At 40.8% G+C, this 15,009-nt stretch overlaps 1 protein-coding gene across 1 annotated transcript in view; it reads left to right on the forward strand.

The window, feature by feature from the left end:
- Positions 1-3,643: 3,643 nt before the first annotated feature.
- gpr158a (G protein-coupled receptor 158a) overlaps positions 3,644-15,009 on the forward strand; it is a 119,061-nt gene continuing 107,695 nt past the window's right edge. The window contains exon 1 of the mRNA XM_073831182.1: positions 3,644-4,848. Within this exon, the coding sequence (XP_073687283.1) occupies positions 4,004-4,848 (845 nt within the window). The 5' untranslated portion in view covers positions 3,644-4,003. The remainder of the gene's footprint in view (positions 4,849-15,009) is intronic.

Here is a 15,009-nt window from a genome sequence, read left to right on the forward strand (position 1 = left end):
TACAGAGTTCTGAAATATAAGAAAAGCCTAATCTGAATGTATCATTTTTAAAATTCTTTTACGGCAAGTCAGTTCACTCAGCGGCCATCTTGGTCAGCTGTTTCATGCAAGTACAGCTCCTATCTGTTTTAACAGGTGAACACTGAAATCTCTGACACTGTTTGTCAAGATAGATTATTCTGGAAGGCCACTGGTAGATGGTGTATCAATCATTTCGGAAATTAAGACAGAACATTCAGTGTATTTGATTGTTTACACTAACAGAAATTATTAATAATAATAAAATAAGGTCCCTAACAATATATACTTATATAATATATATATATCCATATATACTACATGAAGAATCTTTACTCAATTAATGATAATGCAGATATTCAACATAAAAATAATGAGTTAAAATTAACCCAATTTCTGTTTTGGTCTTGACGGTGTACTTGATCCTTACTGTGGGACTACATAAAAGGGATATTTAGTTCAAAAACACTGATTGGTTTTGGTTTGCTAATGTGGACACATTCAGTAAATAGGTTGTTCGATTGATTTAATATACATTTTTAATATATATTTTTGCTAAATTATTGTATACAATGTTCCTTATTAAAAAGTGTAAGGTGCAGCAGATGTTACAGCAAATTGACAAAGTCTTCCTGACTTCCTCCATGGCTGCCAAATGCACCTGATCAGGTTGTTTATAAGAGTCTGACATAACCCCTCCGTGGCACACACTCCAGTCACCCCTGGTCTCGCCTGTCTTCTCCCTGCCTCCTGCCTGCATATGATATGATGACATGCCATACAATTCCTAAAAAAGACAAAGAAACAAAGACAAAACTCAGACTCAGAGGAGTTTAGTCTTGAAAACAGCACCTCTATAAAACAAGCCACTCAACATTGCAATGAGATCATTAATGCATTCATTAATTACCTCAGAATTACCTCAGAAGCTTGTCACAAGAGGAAACACTGTGACAACCAAAAAATATTTTTTATTAGTAATATGCATTGCTAAGACCTTCATTTGGACAACTTTAATGGTGATATTCTCAAAATTTGGATTTTTTTGCACCCTCAGATTCTAGATTTTCAAATAGTTGAAAAATAGTCAAATAGTATCTCAACCGAATACTGTCCTATTCTATGACTGGTTTTGTGGTCCAGGGTCACATACGACACAAATAAAAACAACCTGTCTCAAATTGATAAAGAGACCAACTTTTTTATATACAATGTTAACTGAAATATTACTGTGCACAGAAAAGGTTAGTAAGTGATTTTCACATTCAAACCATGTTAAATTTGTTAGTGTCTTGCTGTTTTACTATTGAAATTACTATTGGATAGTGTAATTACATTTTCATGAATTTGCTGTCAACTGAGATTAATTTATGTGATTGTTAACTGCACAGTATGTGGTGACCTGAGAATTAACTATAGCAAGATAGCAATTCTGCTTATGATTTCAACAAATATATTACAAAATAGTGTTTTATTGAAAAATTCTAAAAAAAGACAGTTGATGGTTAGCCAGACACAAGATCCGTTAAAAAAGATTTTTGAAAATCATTAAATAAATAAATAAGTAAATAAATATTCTTCTCTCTGTATTTTACCTCGATCTCTATTTAAAACACTTGATTTGAATTTCATAAGAGTGACTGTATTCCAAAACTCACAAAATTGCAGAAGTGTTCATTCTGTGAAGAAAAAAAAATTGAGGTTCATACAATAAGACAAGACCTTTTTCTATTTTATTTTTAAAATTGTATTTCATTTTATTTAGTTATTTTAAGTGTATGATGATTTTGCCAATTTTGTTTTGGAAAATATCCCAATTTAGGCAGAGAACCCAATTATGTGTAGTCAGGCTTTTGACTTAGAACCTTTTAAATAACTATAATTATATATACTATATCTATAGCCTATATCCCTTCTGAAGCTTCCCCATGTGACAACAAGCCCTTGTTATCCTTTAATTCCTGTCAGGAGGTAAATTATGCTTGGATGCAAATATTTCCATTTACAAACATATGATTCAGAGACATTTCTATGAGGAGCTTTTGTAAGCTCAAGACGTGTACCTCTGAAGACACTGATGGCATCACCGATTGTTTGCTCAATGTGCCATTTCAGTTAATTTAGACGCTTGAGTCATTTGCGCCCCTGACGCACGCGTTTAGATTCCGTCCTGAACATCTCATTGTTTACAGACCTGGATTAAGCGCTCGTGCGGTGATGATGACTCATATTGCACCATGATTCACATCCTCACGCAGTCGCATGCATTCATCCTGTGCTATTCGCTTCACTGCAGTATTTCCCCCAGTGAGCGACAAGCAGTGCAGCGCACTCGAGGTCTCCTCGAAGCGAACAGCTCTGTCTAGCTTGTATATGTTTAATTCACGAATGAATGCTTGATGGGTATCAAAGCATTGGCTTGGATTGGAACACAGGTCGCATTCTTGCGTTCACACAGCTTGGCGGAGACGCGTTTTGAAACTGTTTAAAACTTGACTGACTTAAGACGCAGCGCTGTAACAGCGAGATCGCGTCCTAAATCCAAGACGTCTGTCTGACGCATTTCTAAACTGACCAAAATAAAGGAAGGCACAAACAAAACGCGAGACCGCGTTCTGAAACAAACAGACGGAACGCAACATGATGGAAATCTCGAGACGCGGTTCTCAAGCACTATTTTAATTCGAACGGCGTCTGAAAAACGCGACGCGTTTGACGCTAGACGCTGAACGTAACAGGGAGACACGACGCAACGCTGCCAAAGACGTCCGTCTGACACATGGACCAACAATTAAAAACAGCGCGACGGTGCGCAACGGAGGGGTTTAAGGCACGTTTTAAACAGCTGATGGCGTTTTAACGAGACGAGCTTAGAAATACAACGAAACACGACAACGGCGAAAAAAGTCCGTCATACTTATGTCATAAACCAACAATTAAAAAAAAAAAAAAAACAGCCCAGACGGAAAACAAGAACGCGTTCTGTTTATTCTCTTTGTTTTATTGTTCCTTCAATACGAGCTCATAATTTAACCTCGACAGCAACGCCGTTTATTTCAGCGCAATGTGTAATTTTAAAACGCCCTGTTGACGTTTATGCAGTACGTTTATAGCAGAGCTATTATAAATGTACTCCTGCCCATCGAGCGTCTATTTTTACCGAAACCCGAAACCTTAATGTGATTTATCGTCGTTTTTTTTTCAATGTATGTTTTTCTTCTTTCAGCACTGGATAGCTCCTTCGGTTCTACAAACACGCCCTCCGAAACATGACTGACAGCAGAAATGACCATACACCAATCAAGGGCACTTTCCTAAACCCTATAAGGTGATGTAGAAGACGGGATGTTAGTGGTGTTGGGAAGTCCGACTCATTTCCCCGAATCGGTTCTTTCGAACAGTTCAGACCAATGCAGCCGATTCTTAACCCGAGAACTGGATAAGTGCTCTTGCTGAACGAGTCAGATTTGCGAACAGGTTCAAATGTTTCGTTAAAAAGAACCGACTCAGTGAGCGATTCCTACGCGAATCGGACATCACTAGATGTTATAGCAAATGGTTTCTGCCGTTCTCATGCTTTAAGACTGGAGTGGACGAAAGAGGGCGGAGTGTGTTTGTCATCCAAGCGTGAAGTACTGACTCCCTGCCTCCGAAAAATAGGATTTTTTTCTTTCTCGTTCGATCACGTCTGTTGTGGTCCAGCATCATATTGGGAGGAGAGCATCGGGGATCCTGCACATCTGCTGCGCTCCTGCAAGGAGACACAAGACCGAACCAGCATCACTTACACAAACAACACCAATGTACCTGAGGGGAAAGGGATTACCGATGCAATAACTGTCTTCTGGCCAGGAATCCGGTGTCGGAAATGCGCGAAAATCCACAGGTGAAAATGCTGTGCTGATTTGATTGATTCCAGCTGTGATTTCTCGCAACAGATTTGGTGAACTGAAGCTGTTAAGGTAAAAGAGCGGGATTGAAGGATATGGCCATTATCCGGATATCGTTACTCTTGCAAGTGGGATTTGTTTTAGGATCAAATTATAGATATGTGGAACATGATCGGGACCTAAAAGCAAAGCTGCCCATTTATAACACGCACAACAACCAGCAAGCGCACCTCCGGAAGCCCCATTCGGGTTTAGCGCAGAAGATTGAGGAACAGGTACCCAAAGTGGTGACTGCGTTTCTGCACACGGGGGATTCCTCTACCTTAAAACACGCCAACTGCTCCAGGAGATATGAGCTGGCGGTGTTGCGGGGAAGGACGCGCGGAGACGCGCATCACTCCATGCGCAGCGTCCTGGACACGGTCCTCCACGCCACAAACTTCCTCAACATGATCTTACAAACGAACAGGTCCAGAGATCACATTCCCAGACGCGACATGGAGTGGTACCACGCTCTGGTCAGGAGTATCCTGGAGGGAGACATCAAGATCCATCGAGCAGTGGTCACCTTGAGCACCGAGTCCCCTCCTGAAGGGCCACCTGTTTACCTTCAGGCCACACGGGCAGGTGGAGAGATCATTCTCCAGGATTTATCCAGTACTGCCCACCATATATTGAAAAACAGAACGGCTGATACCGAGTGGTACCACGAGCATAAAAATAAAAAGAAGACCCATCTGCAGAAACGAGTGCTGAGTCAAGATTTTGCCTCTTTTGACGCGTCTGTGCGCAATGGAGAAAGTTATATTACCGACAAAACTCAGATTCACTGGTCAGCTCCGTATTTGGAGTGTAAAAATGGCAATTTCATTCCCAGATGGCTAATGACTCTGTCTGCTGGCTTCTATGGCCTTAAACCCAACCGGAATCCAGACTTCAGGTAACTTTGGTAACATGGATGGATGAAGTTGTTCATTAGTAACATATGATGTAATGCACACTGAAAAATAAATGCTGTAGAAACAATTTTCACTTAGAGTTAAGAAGCAATTATAAAGAAACAGCAAGTAACACACTGAATTAAACAAGTCTTTGTTGTTTAGCTATTAAATATTTATTAGAATTAATTAAAGTTCATTTGTATAGGCTTACAATACAAAATAATAATAATATAAATGCATGTTTCAGTGTGCATTCCAATCAGGAAGTACCCTGTTATTGAACAGACATGAGTGTGTCGAAGCAATATCCATTAATACAAAATTGCAACATTAGTTGCAACAATAATTGTTCTTTATAGTATTATTGTTCACATTTTTGTATTTTATGCCACTAATGCTGTTGGTTAGTATGGCAAACCATGACTGCAGGTGTAGAGAGTGTTTCTAAAAATAACCAATGCTGGTTGCATAGCAAGAAACCCCTTGGCCCCCAAACAATCAGCTCGCTTCTCAATATACAACCACGGTCATTGGAGATGTTTAGACTGATCAGGCTAACATGGTGGAGATGTTGTGTACAAGGATCCTCAACTCTGTTCAAAGATGAGTTAAGGGAGTCGGTAACACTGGAGCTCAGAGACAGGAATAGGGATGTTTCCTGTTTACTAATTAATCCCACAGGTACCAGCACCATGGTTTTACAGCCACAAGCTGTAAGTGGTTCTGTAGCTTCATCATTTATGATGTGATTGCTTCAAATGCATTTTATTGCATAGCTAGACTGTGGTATGTAACAGTTTGGGGACCGAGCTCAATTTGCAGCGTATAGCAAAATGGTGTTTCCATTTATATCTGCCATCTTCAAATTCTCCAGTCTATCGTCTAAATGAGGAAAGCCAGCGGAAGCCAGTGTCTCTCTGGGTTTGTTCAGTAGTTATGCTGTAATTTGTAACCTCTCTGCACAGGTCGATATTTGGCCAAGGCTTCGTCTTATGATGGCTCGTATCCCCTGGGTAATGAATTCCGAAACACTTGCTGGCCATGACATTAAGGTAGATCCATCCTGTTGTCTTTAGGCCCACTCTTTGCCACCTACACATATTTATAAAGGGGCAATGGAGAGGGGGAAGGGGTGTTCTCTAATACAATGTCTCCAGTCTTCACTCCCAGGATACCTTTCAGTCAATACGATAATGAATAATTAATGAAAGATGTACAACAGCAACTAGAGGCACCTCTCATACATCTGGAGACATTTTTAGATTAATGTCGTGTGTCGGAATTTTAAATTTAGACTTCTCATCATGGCAGACAACCTGATGTTTATGAAGTGAAATGTCTGGGCCATGCAGGTGAAAAGTTAATTACATCTAGTTGAGTCTTTCTTCGCTTTGACAAGTTCTATTATCTGGTGTAGCTTGAGCTAATGGACATGTAGAGCACACATTATGATGAATGGTAAATGGATTTGACTTTCTAAGGTGTTCTAAGTGTTTTTAGCACATTGCTATATGGCTGTCGTGGGATTCTAGAGTATTGCTGAGTTGTTCTGGATGGCTACTTAGTGTGATCTTCATTATTTTGTCTGGATCTATTAATGTATTCAAAAATGCATTCAAATGCAATTGATACATACGGTGACAAGAACTTAAAGTTCTTGCATGGTATTCATTTTTTTTTTTTTTTTTTGTGACCATGGACCGCAAAACCAGTCATAATGGTCAATTTTCAAAATTGATTAAGCTTTCCATTGATGCATGGTTTGTTAGCATATGGCAATATTTGGCCGAGATACAACAATTTGAAATCTGGAATCTGAGGGTGCAAAAAAAATGTAACTATTGAAAAAATCGCCTTTAAAGTTGTCCAAATGAAGTTCTTAGCAATGCATATTACTAATCAAAAATTAAGTTTTGATATATTTATGTTAGAAAATTTATAAAATACCTTCATATAACATGATCTTTACTTAATATCCTAATATTTTTGGCATAAAAGAAAAATCTATAATTTTGACCCATACAATGTATTTTTGGCTATAGCTACAAATATACTCGTGCTACTTAAGACTGGTTTTGTGGTTCAGGATCACATTTAGAAATTTTGGGAGGCATTTAGTCAGCATGGTACAATGGTCTGATATCATAATAAATAGTAAAAGAATAAAATGAAAAAGTGATCCGGTGCAACCAAGATAGTAATATGCAGAAAGTAAATATAAAAAGCAATAGCTTTTAAAATATTACATTTTATGACAAGATAAGCTTAGTTGTAAAATGTCATGTTGTGCAACTCCCCAAAAACATAATATCATAGATTATATAATATAAGTGATTATATTATAATTAAAATAATCTGAGTTGATTATAAGCAGTTGTCTGGTATAGGACTAATTATCAAATGCGTGTTAGGTGCCGTGCTGGTTAGACGAGACGGGAGACGAAGTTCAAATAACAATGCTTTTAATATGAATCTTCAGGAAGCACAAACAGGAACATCCACACACTTAAACTAAATCAAATGACCGACAAAAGACTGAAAACTGAGACAGATTTATAAAGACAAACTAATTATGAGACACAGGTGATGGGGATAATGAAATAACAAGGACTAATCCAAATGATCACAAACTGACAGGGGGAGACAAAGGGAGAAACCAAATCAGAACATTTCTAAGACAAGACAGACAAGATACATGTAACATTACACCCCCCTCCCGGTAGGCGCGTCTCGCGCCGTGACAGAAACACCGGGGAGGGAGGGCGGGCACCGCTACTGGACAGGAGCTTGGCGTTCTGGGAAAGCCTCCAGGGCGGATCAGGGAGCCATGGCGGATCAGGAGGATCAGGAGGCCATGGCGGGTCAGGGAGTTCAGGAAGCCATGGCCGGGGAGACAGTTCTGGAGGCCATGGCGGGTCAGGGAGTTCAGGAAGCCATGGCCGGAGAGACAGTTCTGGAGGCCATGGCGGGTCAGGGAGTTCAGGAAGCCATGGCCGGGGAGACAGTTCTGGAGGCCATGGCGGGTCAGAGAGTTCAGGAAGCCATGGCCGGGGAGACAGTTCTGGAGGCCATGGCGGGTCAGGGAGTTCAGGAAGCCATGGCTGGGGAGACAGTTCTGGAGGCCATGGCGGGTCAGGGAGTTCAGGAAGCCATGGCTGGGGAGACAGTTCTGGAGGCCATGGCGGGTCAGGGAGTTCAGGAAGCCATGGCCGGGGAGACAGTTCTGGAGGCCATGGCCGGGTAAACAGTCCAGGTGGCCATGGCAGATCTGAGGGCTCAAGAGGCCATGGCCGAGCAAACAGTCCAGGTGGCCATGGCAGATCTGGGGGCTCAGGAGGCCATGGCCGAGTAAACAGTTCAGGTGGCCATGGCGGATCAGAGGGGTAGCCCCCCAAAAAAAAATTCTTGGGGAAATCCAGGGCGTAGCCTGCCCAGGGGATCACGAGAGAGCATGCTGGAGGTGACGCCGGCTCTGGAGGGTGCGCAGGAGAGAGCTCCGGCTCTGGAGGGCGCTCTGGAGGAGCAGACACTGGAGGGCGCTCTGGAAAGCTGGGCGGAACCAGCGGAGGCTCAGGAAGGCTGGGCGGAACCAGCAGAGGCTTTGGACGGCTGGACGGGACCAGCGGAGACTCTGGACGTTCAGGTGAGAGGATTGGGGCCGTAAACTCCATTGGGAGTGCCATGTCCATAATGTCAACAATATCTCTCTTGGCGGGAAACTCAGATACGAAGGCCATCTCGGCCAGGAAATCAGGAACAGCGGCCATCTTGGCCTGGAAATCAGGAACGAAGGCCATCTCGGCCAGGAATTCAGGAACGAAGGCCATCTCGGCCGGGAACTCAGGAACGAAGGCCATCTCGGCCTGGAAATCAGGAACAGCGGCCATCTTGGCCTGGAAATCAGGAACGGCGGCCATCTTGGCCGGGAACTCAGGAACGAAGGCCATCTCGGCCAGGAACTCAGGAATGGTGGCCATCTTGGCCGGGGATTCAGGAACGGCGGCCTTTTTGCGTTCAGACTCAGGTATTGCAGCCATCTTGCGTGCAGATTCGGGCATTGCAGCCACCTTGTGTGCAGATTCGGGCATTGCAGCCATCTTACGTGCAGACTTGGGCATAGCAGCCATTTTGCGTGCAGACTCTGGCATTGCAGCAATCTTGCGTGCAGATTCCGGCATTGCAGCCACCTTACGTGCAGACTTGGGCATAGCAGCCATTTTGCGTGCAGACTCTGGCATTGCAGCCATCTTGCGTGCAGATTCCGGCATTGTAGCCACCTTACGTGCAGACTTGGGCATAGCAGCCATCTTGTGTACCGATTCGGGCGTTGCAGCCATGTTGAGTGTAGGTGCTGGCGTGGCGGCGGCCATCTTGGGGTTAGACGCTGTTGTGGCGGTGGCCATCTTGTGTGTAGACACCGGCGTGGCGGCAGCCATCTTGCGTCCAGACTCAGGCGTTGCAGCCCTCTTACATGCAGACTTGGGCGTTGCGGCCAGCGGTATAGTGCTGAGGGAGGCCACGGAGCTTTGGAGTGTGACAGGGCGTTCGGGGCGCGGCAGGTGGTCTGAGCAGTTGGCGAGGCATGTGGAGACCACCGGCTTTGGATGAGCTGGCGCGATGCGACATGCATCTGAGGGGACTGGACAAGGATCAGGACTGTCATTATCTATTTCTGCGAGCTCAAAGTTAGAGCCGTTCAAATGAAGAATGACGTTGACTAATTCTACAAACGGAAGATCATGAACAGATATATCGCAACGGATAGTATCCTTGTCCAGCCCCAACTGAAACACGACGCTGATTGAGGCGTCAGGCCAGCTCATCTGATGATACAGCTCGGTAAAGTCATCCACATACCTCTCCAACTCCCGACCACCCTGCCGCAAACTCCATAGCCGTTTCTCAGCACTCACTTTTGGGTCGGTCATTCTGTTAGGTGCCGTGCTGGTTAGACGAGACGGGAGACGAAGTTCAAATAACAATGCTTTTAATATGAATCTTCAGGAAGCACAAACAGGAACACCCACACACTTAAACTAAATCAAATGACCGACAAAAGACTGAAAACTGAGACACAATACTTGTCTGTATGGTGAAGACTATGACTTTCTCTCACAGATGCCTCTATTTTATGTAGCTGTGCATTTATGTATTGATTCCTCTCAATATGTAATGAGATATTTACTTTTGAATCCCATAACTTAGAAATGCATTTCTCAGTTCTTCCATGAGTGCAACCATATAGACCTTGGTTTGCATACTGAAGTTCTGTTCCCAAAATGCTAACTTCACAATTCTTTAGAATCTCAGTGTATGGTGTAACATTAAGATATGTTTTTAATTAATTAGTGTACTTTCTTTGCATATTTCTTATTTATTAACTGTTTGTGTACATTAAATAGATTTTAGGGTACCACGGAATACAATCTTTTTCCTTTGTCAGGTGTGAGTGAGGGTTGGATAGAGAGAAAAGTGAACTCTATTAAGGCTGTCCGGTCTGCCAGGGGCCTCTGGGGATACACAAATCCACAATGTCCTATTATAACCCACATGGGCTGTAGGTGCCCTACAAGCTCCTGCCAAGAGCCCAAGGGAGGCTGAGTTTAGAATAGGCCAATTACTACTGACATGGTAGTCTTAAAGAGACAGTGCCATTTCTATTGTATTTGTTTTCAAGTATGGGCTTTCAAGAATTTTTTTAAGCACCAAAACAATAATAAGTTTAATACAGCTTTAATTTTTCTATACATTAGAATGTGTTCTGTTTATTTATTTATTTATTATTTATTTTTCTGAGCAGAAAGTCACTATACATTTTTACCATGATTTATAGAACACAACCACTAAAATATAATTTATTGTAACAATAGTTTATAAAAAAGAGCCCTCAAAAACAAACTGATTATAATTTGAAATCTTTACCAATTTTTGACACTATTCTTCAAACCGCTAGGATTTACCCATTTGTCAATTGTTTTTTTGTTTTTTTAATTTTTACATAAACATATCTGCTTGTTTCCACAAAAGTGTTTTTAGACACTTTACTTGCATTTAATATGCTTTCTATGTGTACAGTAAGGGGTCCCCTTCTGATTTTGTACGTTTGCCCACTGACAAAGAAATGATCAGTCTATACTTTTATTGGTAGGTTTATTTGAACTGTGAGAGACAGAATAACAACAAAACAAGTTATAAATTGATTTGCATTTTAATGAGTGAAATAAGTATTTGACCCCTTCGCAAAACATGTCTTAGTATTTGGTGGCAAAACCCTTGTTGGTAATCACAGAGGTCAGACGTTTCTTGTAGTTGGCCACCAGGTTTGCGCACATCTCAGGAGGGATTTGGTCCCACTTCTCTTTGCAGATCCTCTCCAAGTCATTAAGGTTTTGAGGCTGACATTTGACAACTCGAACCTTTGAGTCATTGTCATGCTGGAATACCCATCCACGACCCATTTTCAATGCCCTGGCTGAGGGAAGGAGGGTCTCATCCAAGATTTGACGGTATATGGGCCCGTCCATCGTCCCTTTGATGTGGTGCCATTGTCCTGTCCCCTTAGCAGAAAAACACCCTCAAAGCACAATGTTCTAGGATAGGCAGCATCCCCCCTCCTCCAAACATGGTAAGTTGAGTTGATGCCAAAGAGCTCAATTTTGGTCTCATCTGACCACAACACTTTCACTTAGATTTCCTCTGTATCATTCAGATGTTCATTGGCAAACTTCAGATGGACCTGTATATGTGCCAATAGTTTTCTTGGTGACTATGGTGCCAGCTGCCTTGAAATCATTGGCAAGATCCTCCCATGTAGTTCTGGGCAGATTCCTCACCGTTCTCATGATCATTGAAACTCCACGAGGTGAGATCTCGCATGGAGCCCCAGACCGAGGGAGATTGACAGTTATTTATGTTTCTTCCATTTGCGAATAATCGCGCCGACTGTTGTCACCTTCTCACCAAGCTGCTTGGCGATGGTCTTGAAGCCCATTCCAGCCTTGTGTAGGTCTACAATCCCAGTCCCTGACATCTTGGACAGCTCTTTGGTCTTGGCCATGTTGGGGAGTTTGGAATCTGATTGATTGATTGCTTCTGTGGACTGGTGTCTTTTATACAGGTAACAAACTGAGATTAGGAGCACTCCCTTTAAGAGAATGCTCCTAATCTCAGCTCGTTAGCTGTAGAAAAGACACCTGGGAGCCAGAAATCTTGCTGATTGATAGGGAATTAAATACTTCATTAAAATACACATCAAGTACACTCATTAAAATGCAAATCAATTTATAATTTAAAAATGTGTTTTTCTGGATTTTTTGTTGTTATTCTGTCTCTTAATGGTAAAATAAACCTCCATTATAGACTGATCATTTCTTCATCAGTGGAAAAATGTACAAAATCAGCCAGAGTCACTGTATAAAATTACTTTTGTACATTTAATTTGATGCAGACACCAAAATTTGACATCTTTGACCCAATTTTGTCCTGTAATGTTAGATGTAAAATAATAAGATATAAAGTCACACTACTGGAATTACAAGAAATAAAGTCATCTTAAAAATAGCAGGCAGTATACAGTGTATACAGTGCAGTATTCATTAAGCACTAACTGGCATTTCATTCAGAACATAATATGAATGCATTGGAAATGGCTACTGTTAATATTGATGTCCTATCTGACCTCTTGTCTGAACAAATCGAGTCCTTTGGGAGAAATCCATCCATTTCCTGTGTTAGCTGGAATTAGCGTGAACACGGTTTCTTGCTGTTCTGCTCTATTTGATTTGAATTTCAGTTTGGTTTAGAAAGAGGGAGCTCATTAAAAAGAAAACGCATGGAGACGGATGTCACCTCTTTTCATCCAGCGCGAAGCTGGATCTCGCCACGAGCGTTGTTATGCTAATGTAGTCCAAAAAGAAAGGAAGACAGTTAGATTAAATTCAATTAGCCAACAAAACCTGCACAATGAAACAGGAGACTGCAATACATACTCTCTAAAGAGCAAACTGTCATTCTGCCGCGGACTTCATGAAATATGGATGGACGAAGCGTAGAGTAATTTTTGGTGTTTGTTCAGGCAGCGACAGAACCTCAGCTAGCTTCAAGGCACATGTCTATTGAATGGCAGACGGTCTTAAAAGCATCCTCTTAATAAATCAAGTGCACTGAAGCATTATGTTTTAGTATGATCTCAATGTCATGTTGTGCTTCTATTTTAAGGAAACAAAATGAGGGAAATGTGAGGGAAATGCATTAGGTTGACTGTACGAGTTTTGGCTAATGTGACTCAAGGCCCTGCTTGTCGTCTGTGCTGTGACACCGGGGTCATTCCGTCGAGTACTGTCAGCCATTATCAAAGCAGACAGCCCAGCGATCTTTAATGTCAGCGAGCGCAGTGACAGCATCGCTTTGTGCCCTCACATTTCACCCCTCACCCCGTTGCCATTACCCAACCCCATCAACAAACACTATCTCTTCAGCCATTGTTCCTTTACAAGCTAAACAACAATAATTTATGGTTAGTAAATTGCTTTTGTTTTGCATCTGTGAGATGATATTTACTGATGCATATTTAGCAAAGGACAATAACTCAATACATCAGTTTCTTATTAGGAAAATTATGACAATATAGAACATTTGTTATGCACCATTGAGAAAAGAAGTGCAATTACTTTGCTGTCTTCAGCAAAGTAATATATAGAGTACTAGATTATTAACTGTAGTGTTATTTGCTATTACATTTCATTTTAAAATATTTTGAACATAGCAAATTGCAACTTCATCATTATAAATGTATAATTGTAAAGATATTTTAGTACATGATATACAAGTTTCAATAGAAATGGCAGTACTTTATTAGTGTAATATAATTATGAAATTACATATAAAGATACTTAGTCCCACTTTTGTGGATCAGAAAAGCACTGTAAAGTTTAGCTAATTGCATTTAATATAAATTCAGTAATGCATTTTCATTGAATTGCAATTAACAATACAATTAATCATCAGAAAACATTATAATGTATTCAGTTCACACTTTGCAGAGTCACAATAAATGATCGTTGATTGATATTAATGCTAGCTTTGCATATCAACTTTTAGCCTTTACAATTTTAACTGCTTTGTTGATAATTAAACATCTGAAAATGGTAACATCTAAATTAACTGGATTTATTCAAGTCAGAAATATTTTTATTAACACTGAATCAATGTATATGGGCCATTCTACAGAACTGGTGCAAAGTGCTGTCCCACAACCAAAAAACATATTTAAAATGCATTTAAGTATTTGAATCCTTGTAGGTTTACTAAGATCCTTCTATTATCTATGGAAACCCACAATAATATTTAAAATATTAATAAGCTTATTATATTTAAAATGATCATTCATTGGGTACTTTCAATTGGGATTTTAACCTATGAAAATTATATTGAAAATATTTTTTTGCATTTTTTTCATTGTTGTTTTAGTCAAGAAATTATTCACACCCCTGCCAAATTTTAACTTAAAGTTACTTTTATTCAACCAGCAAGTTTTTTTTTTTTTTTTTTTGACCGGAAATGACACAGGCTTCTCCCAAAAGGATAAGCCTTCAACCCTAAGAACACCATCCCCACTGTCAAACATGGTGGTGGGAACCTAATGTTTTGGGGGAGTTTTTCAGCCGGTGGACCATGGAACCTAATCACAGTAAACGGCACCATGAAAAAGGAGCAATACATCAAAATTCTCAACAACAACATCAGGCAGTCTGCAGAGAAACTTGGCCTTAGGCTGACTTAAATCCAGTTGAAAATCTGTGGAGGAAGCTAAAGATCAGGGTGATGGCAAGGAGACCCTCCAACCTGAAAGAGTTGGAGCTCATCGCAAAAGATGAATGGGCAAAAATACCAGTGGAGACATGCAAAAAGCAATTATAGGAAGCATTTGATTGCTGTACTAGCCAATAAAAGGCTTTTCTATTGATTATTGAGAAGGGTATGAAAAATTTTGGACATGCCACTTTTTGTTCAAATGTAAATAAAAGATGAGTAATAATTTTTACCACAATGATGCCTCTTGTACATTGTCTTATTATCTACTGGGAGACGTCTGTGTCATTTCTAAAAATAAAAATAAAAACCTTGCTGGTTGAATAAAAGTAATTTTAAGTCAGAATTTG

The sequence above is a fragment of the Garra rufa genome, chromosome 24 (genome assembly GCF_049309525.1).
Source record: "Garra rufa chromosome 24, GarRuf1.0, whole genome shotgun sequence".
NCBI classification, from domain to species: Eukaryota; Metazoa; Chordata; class Actinopteri; order Cypriniformes; family Cyprinidae; genus Garra; species Garra rufa.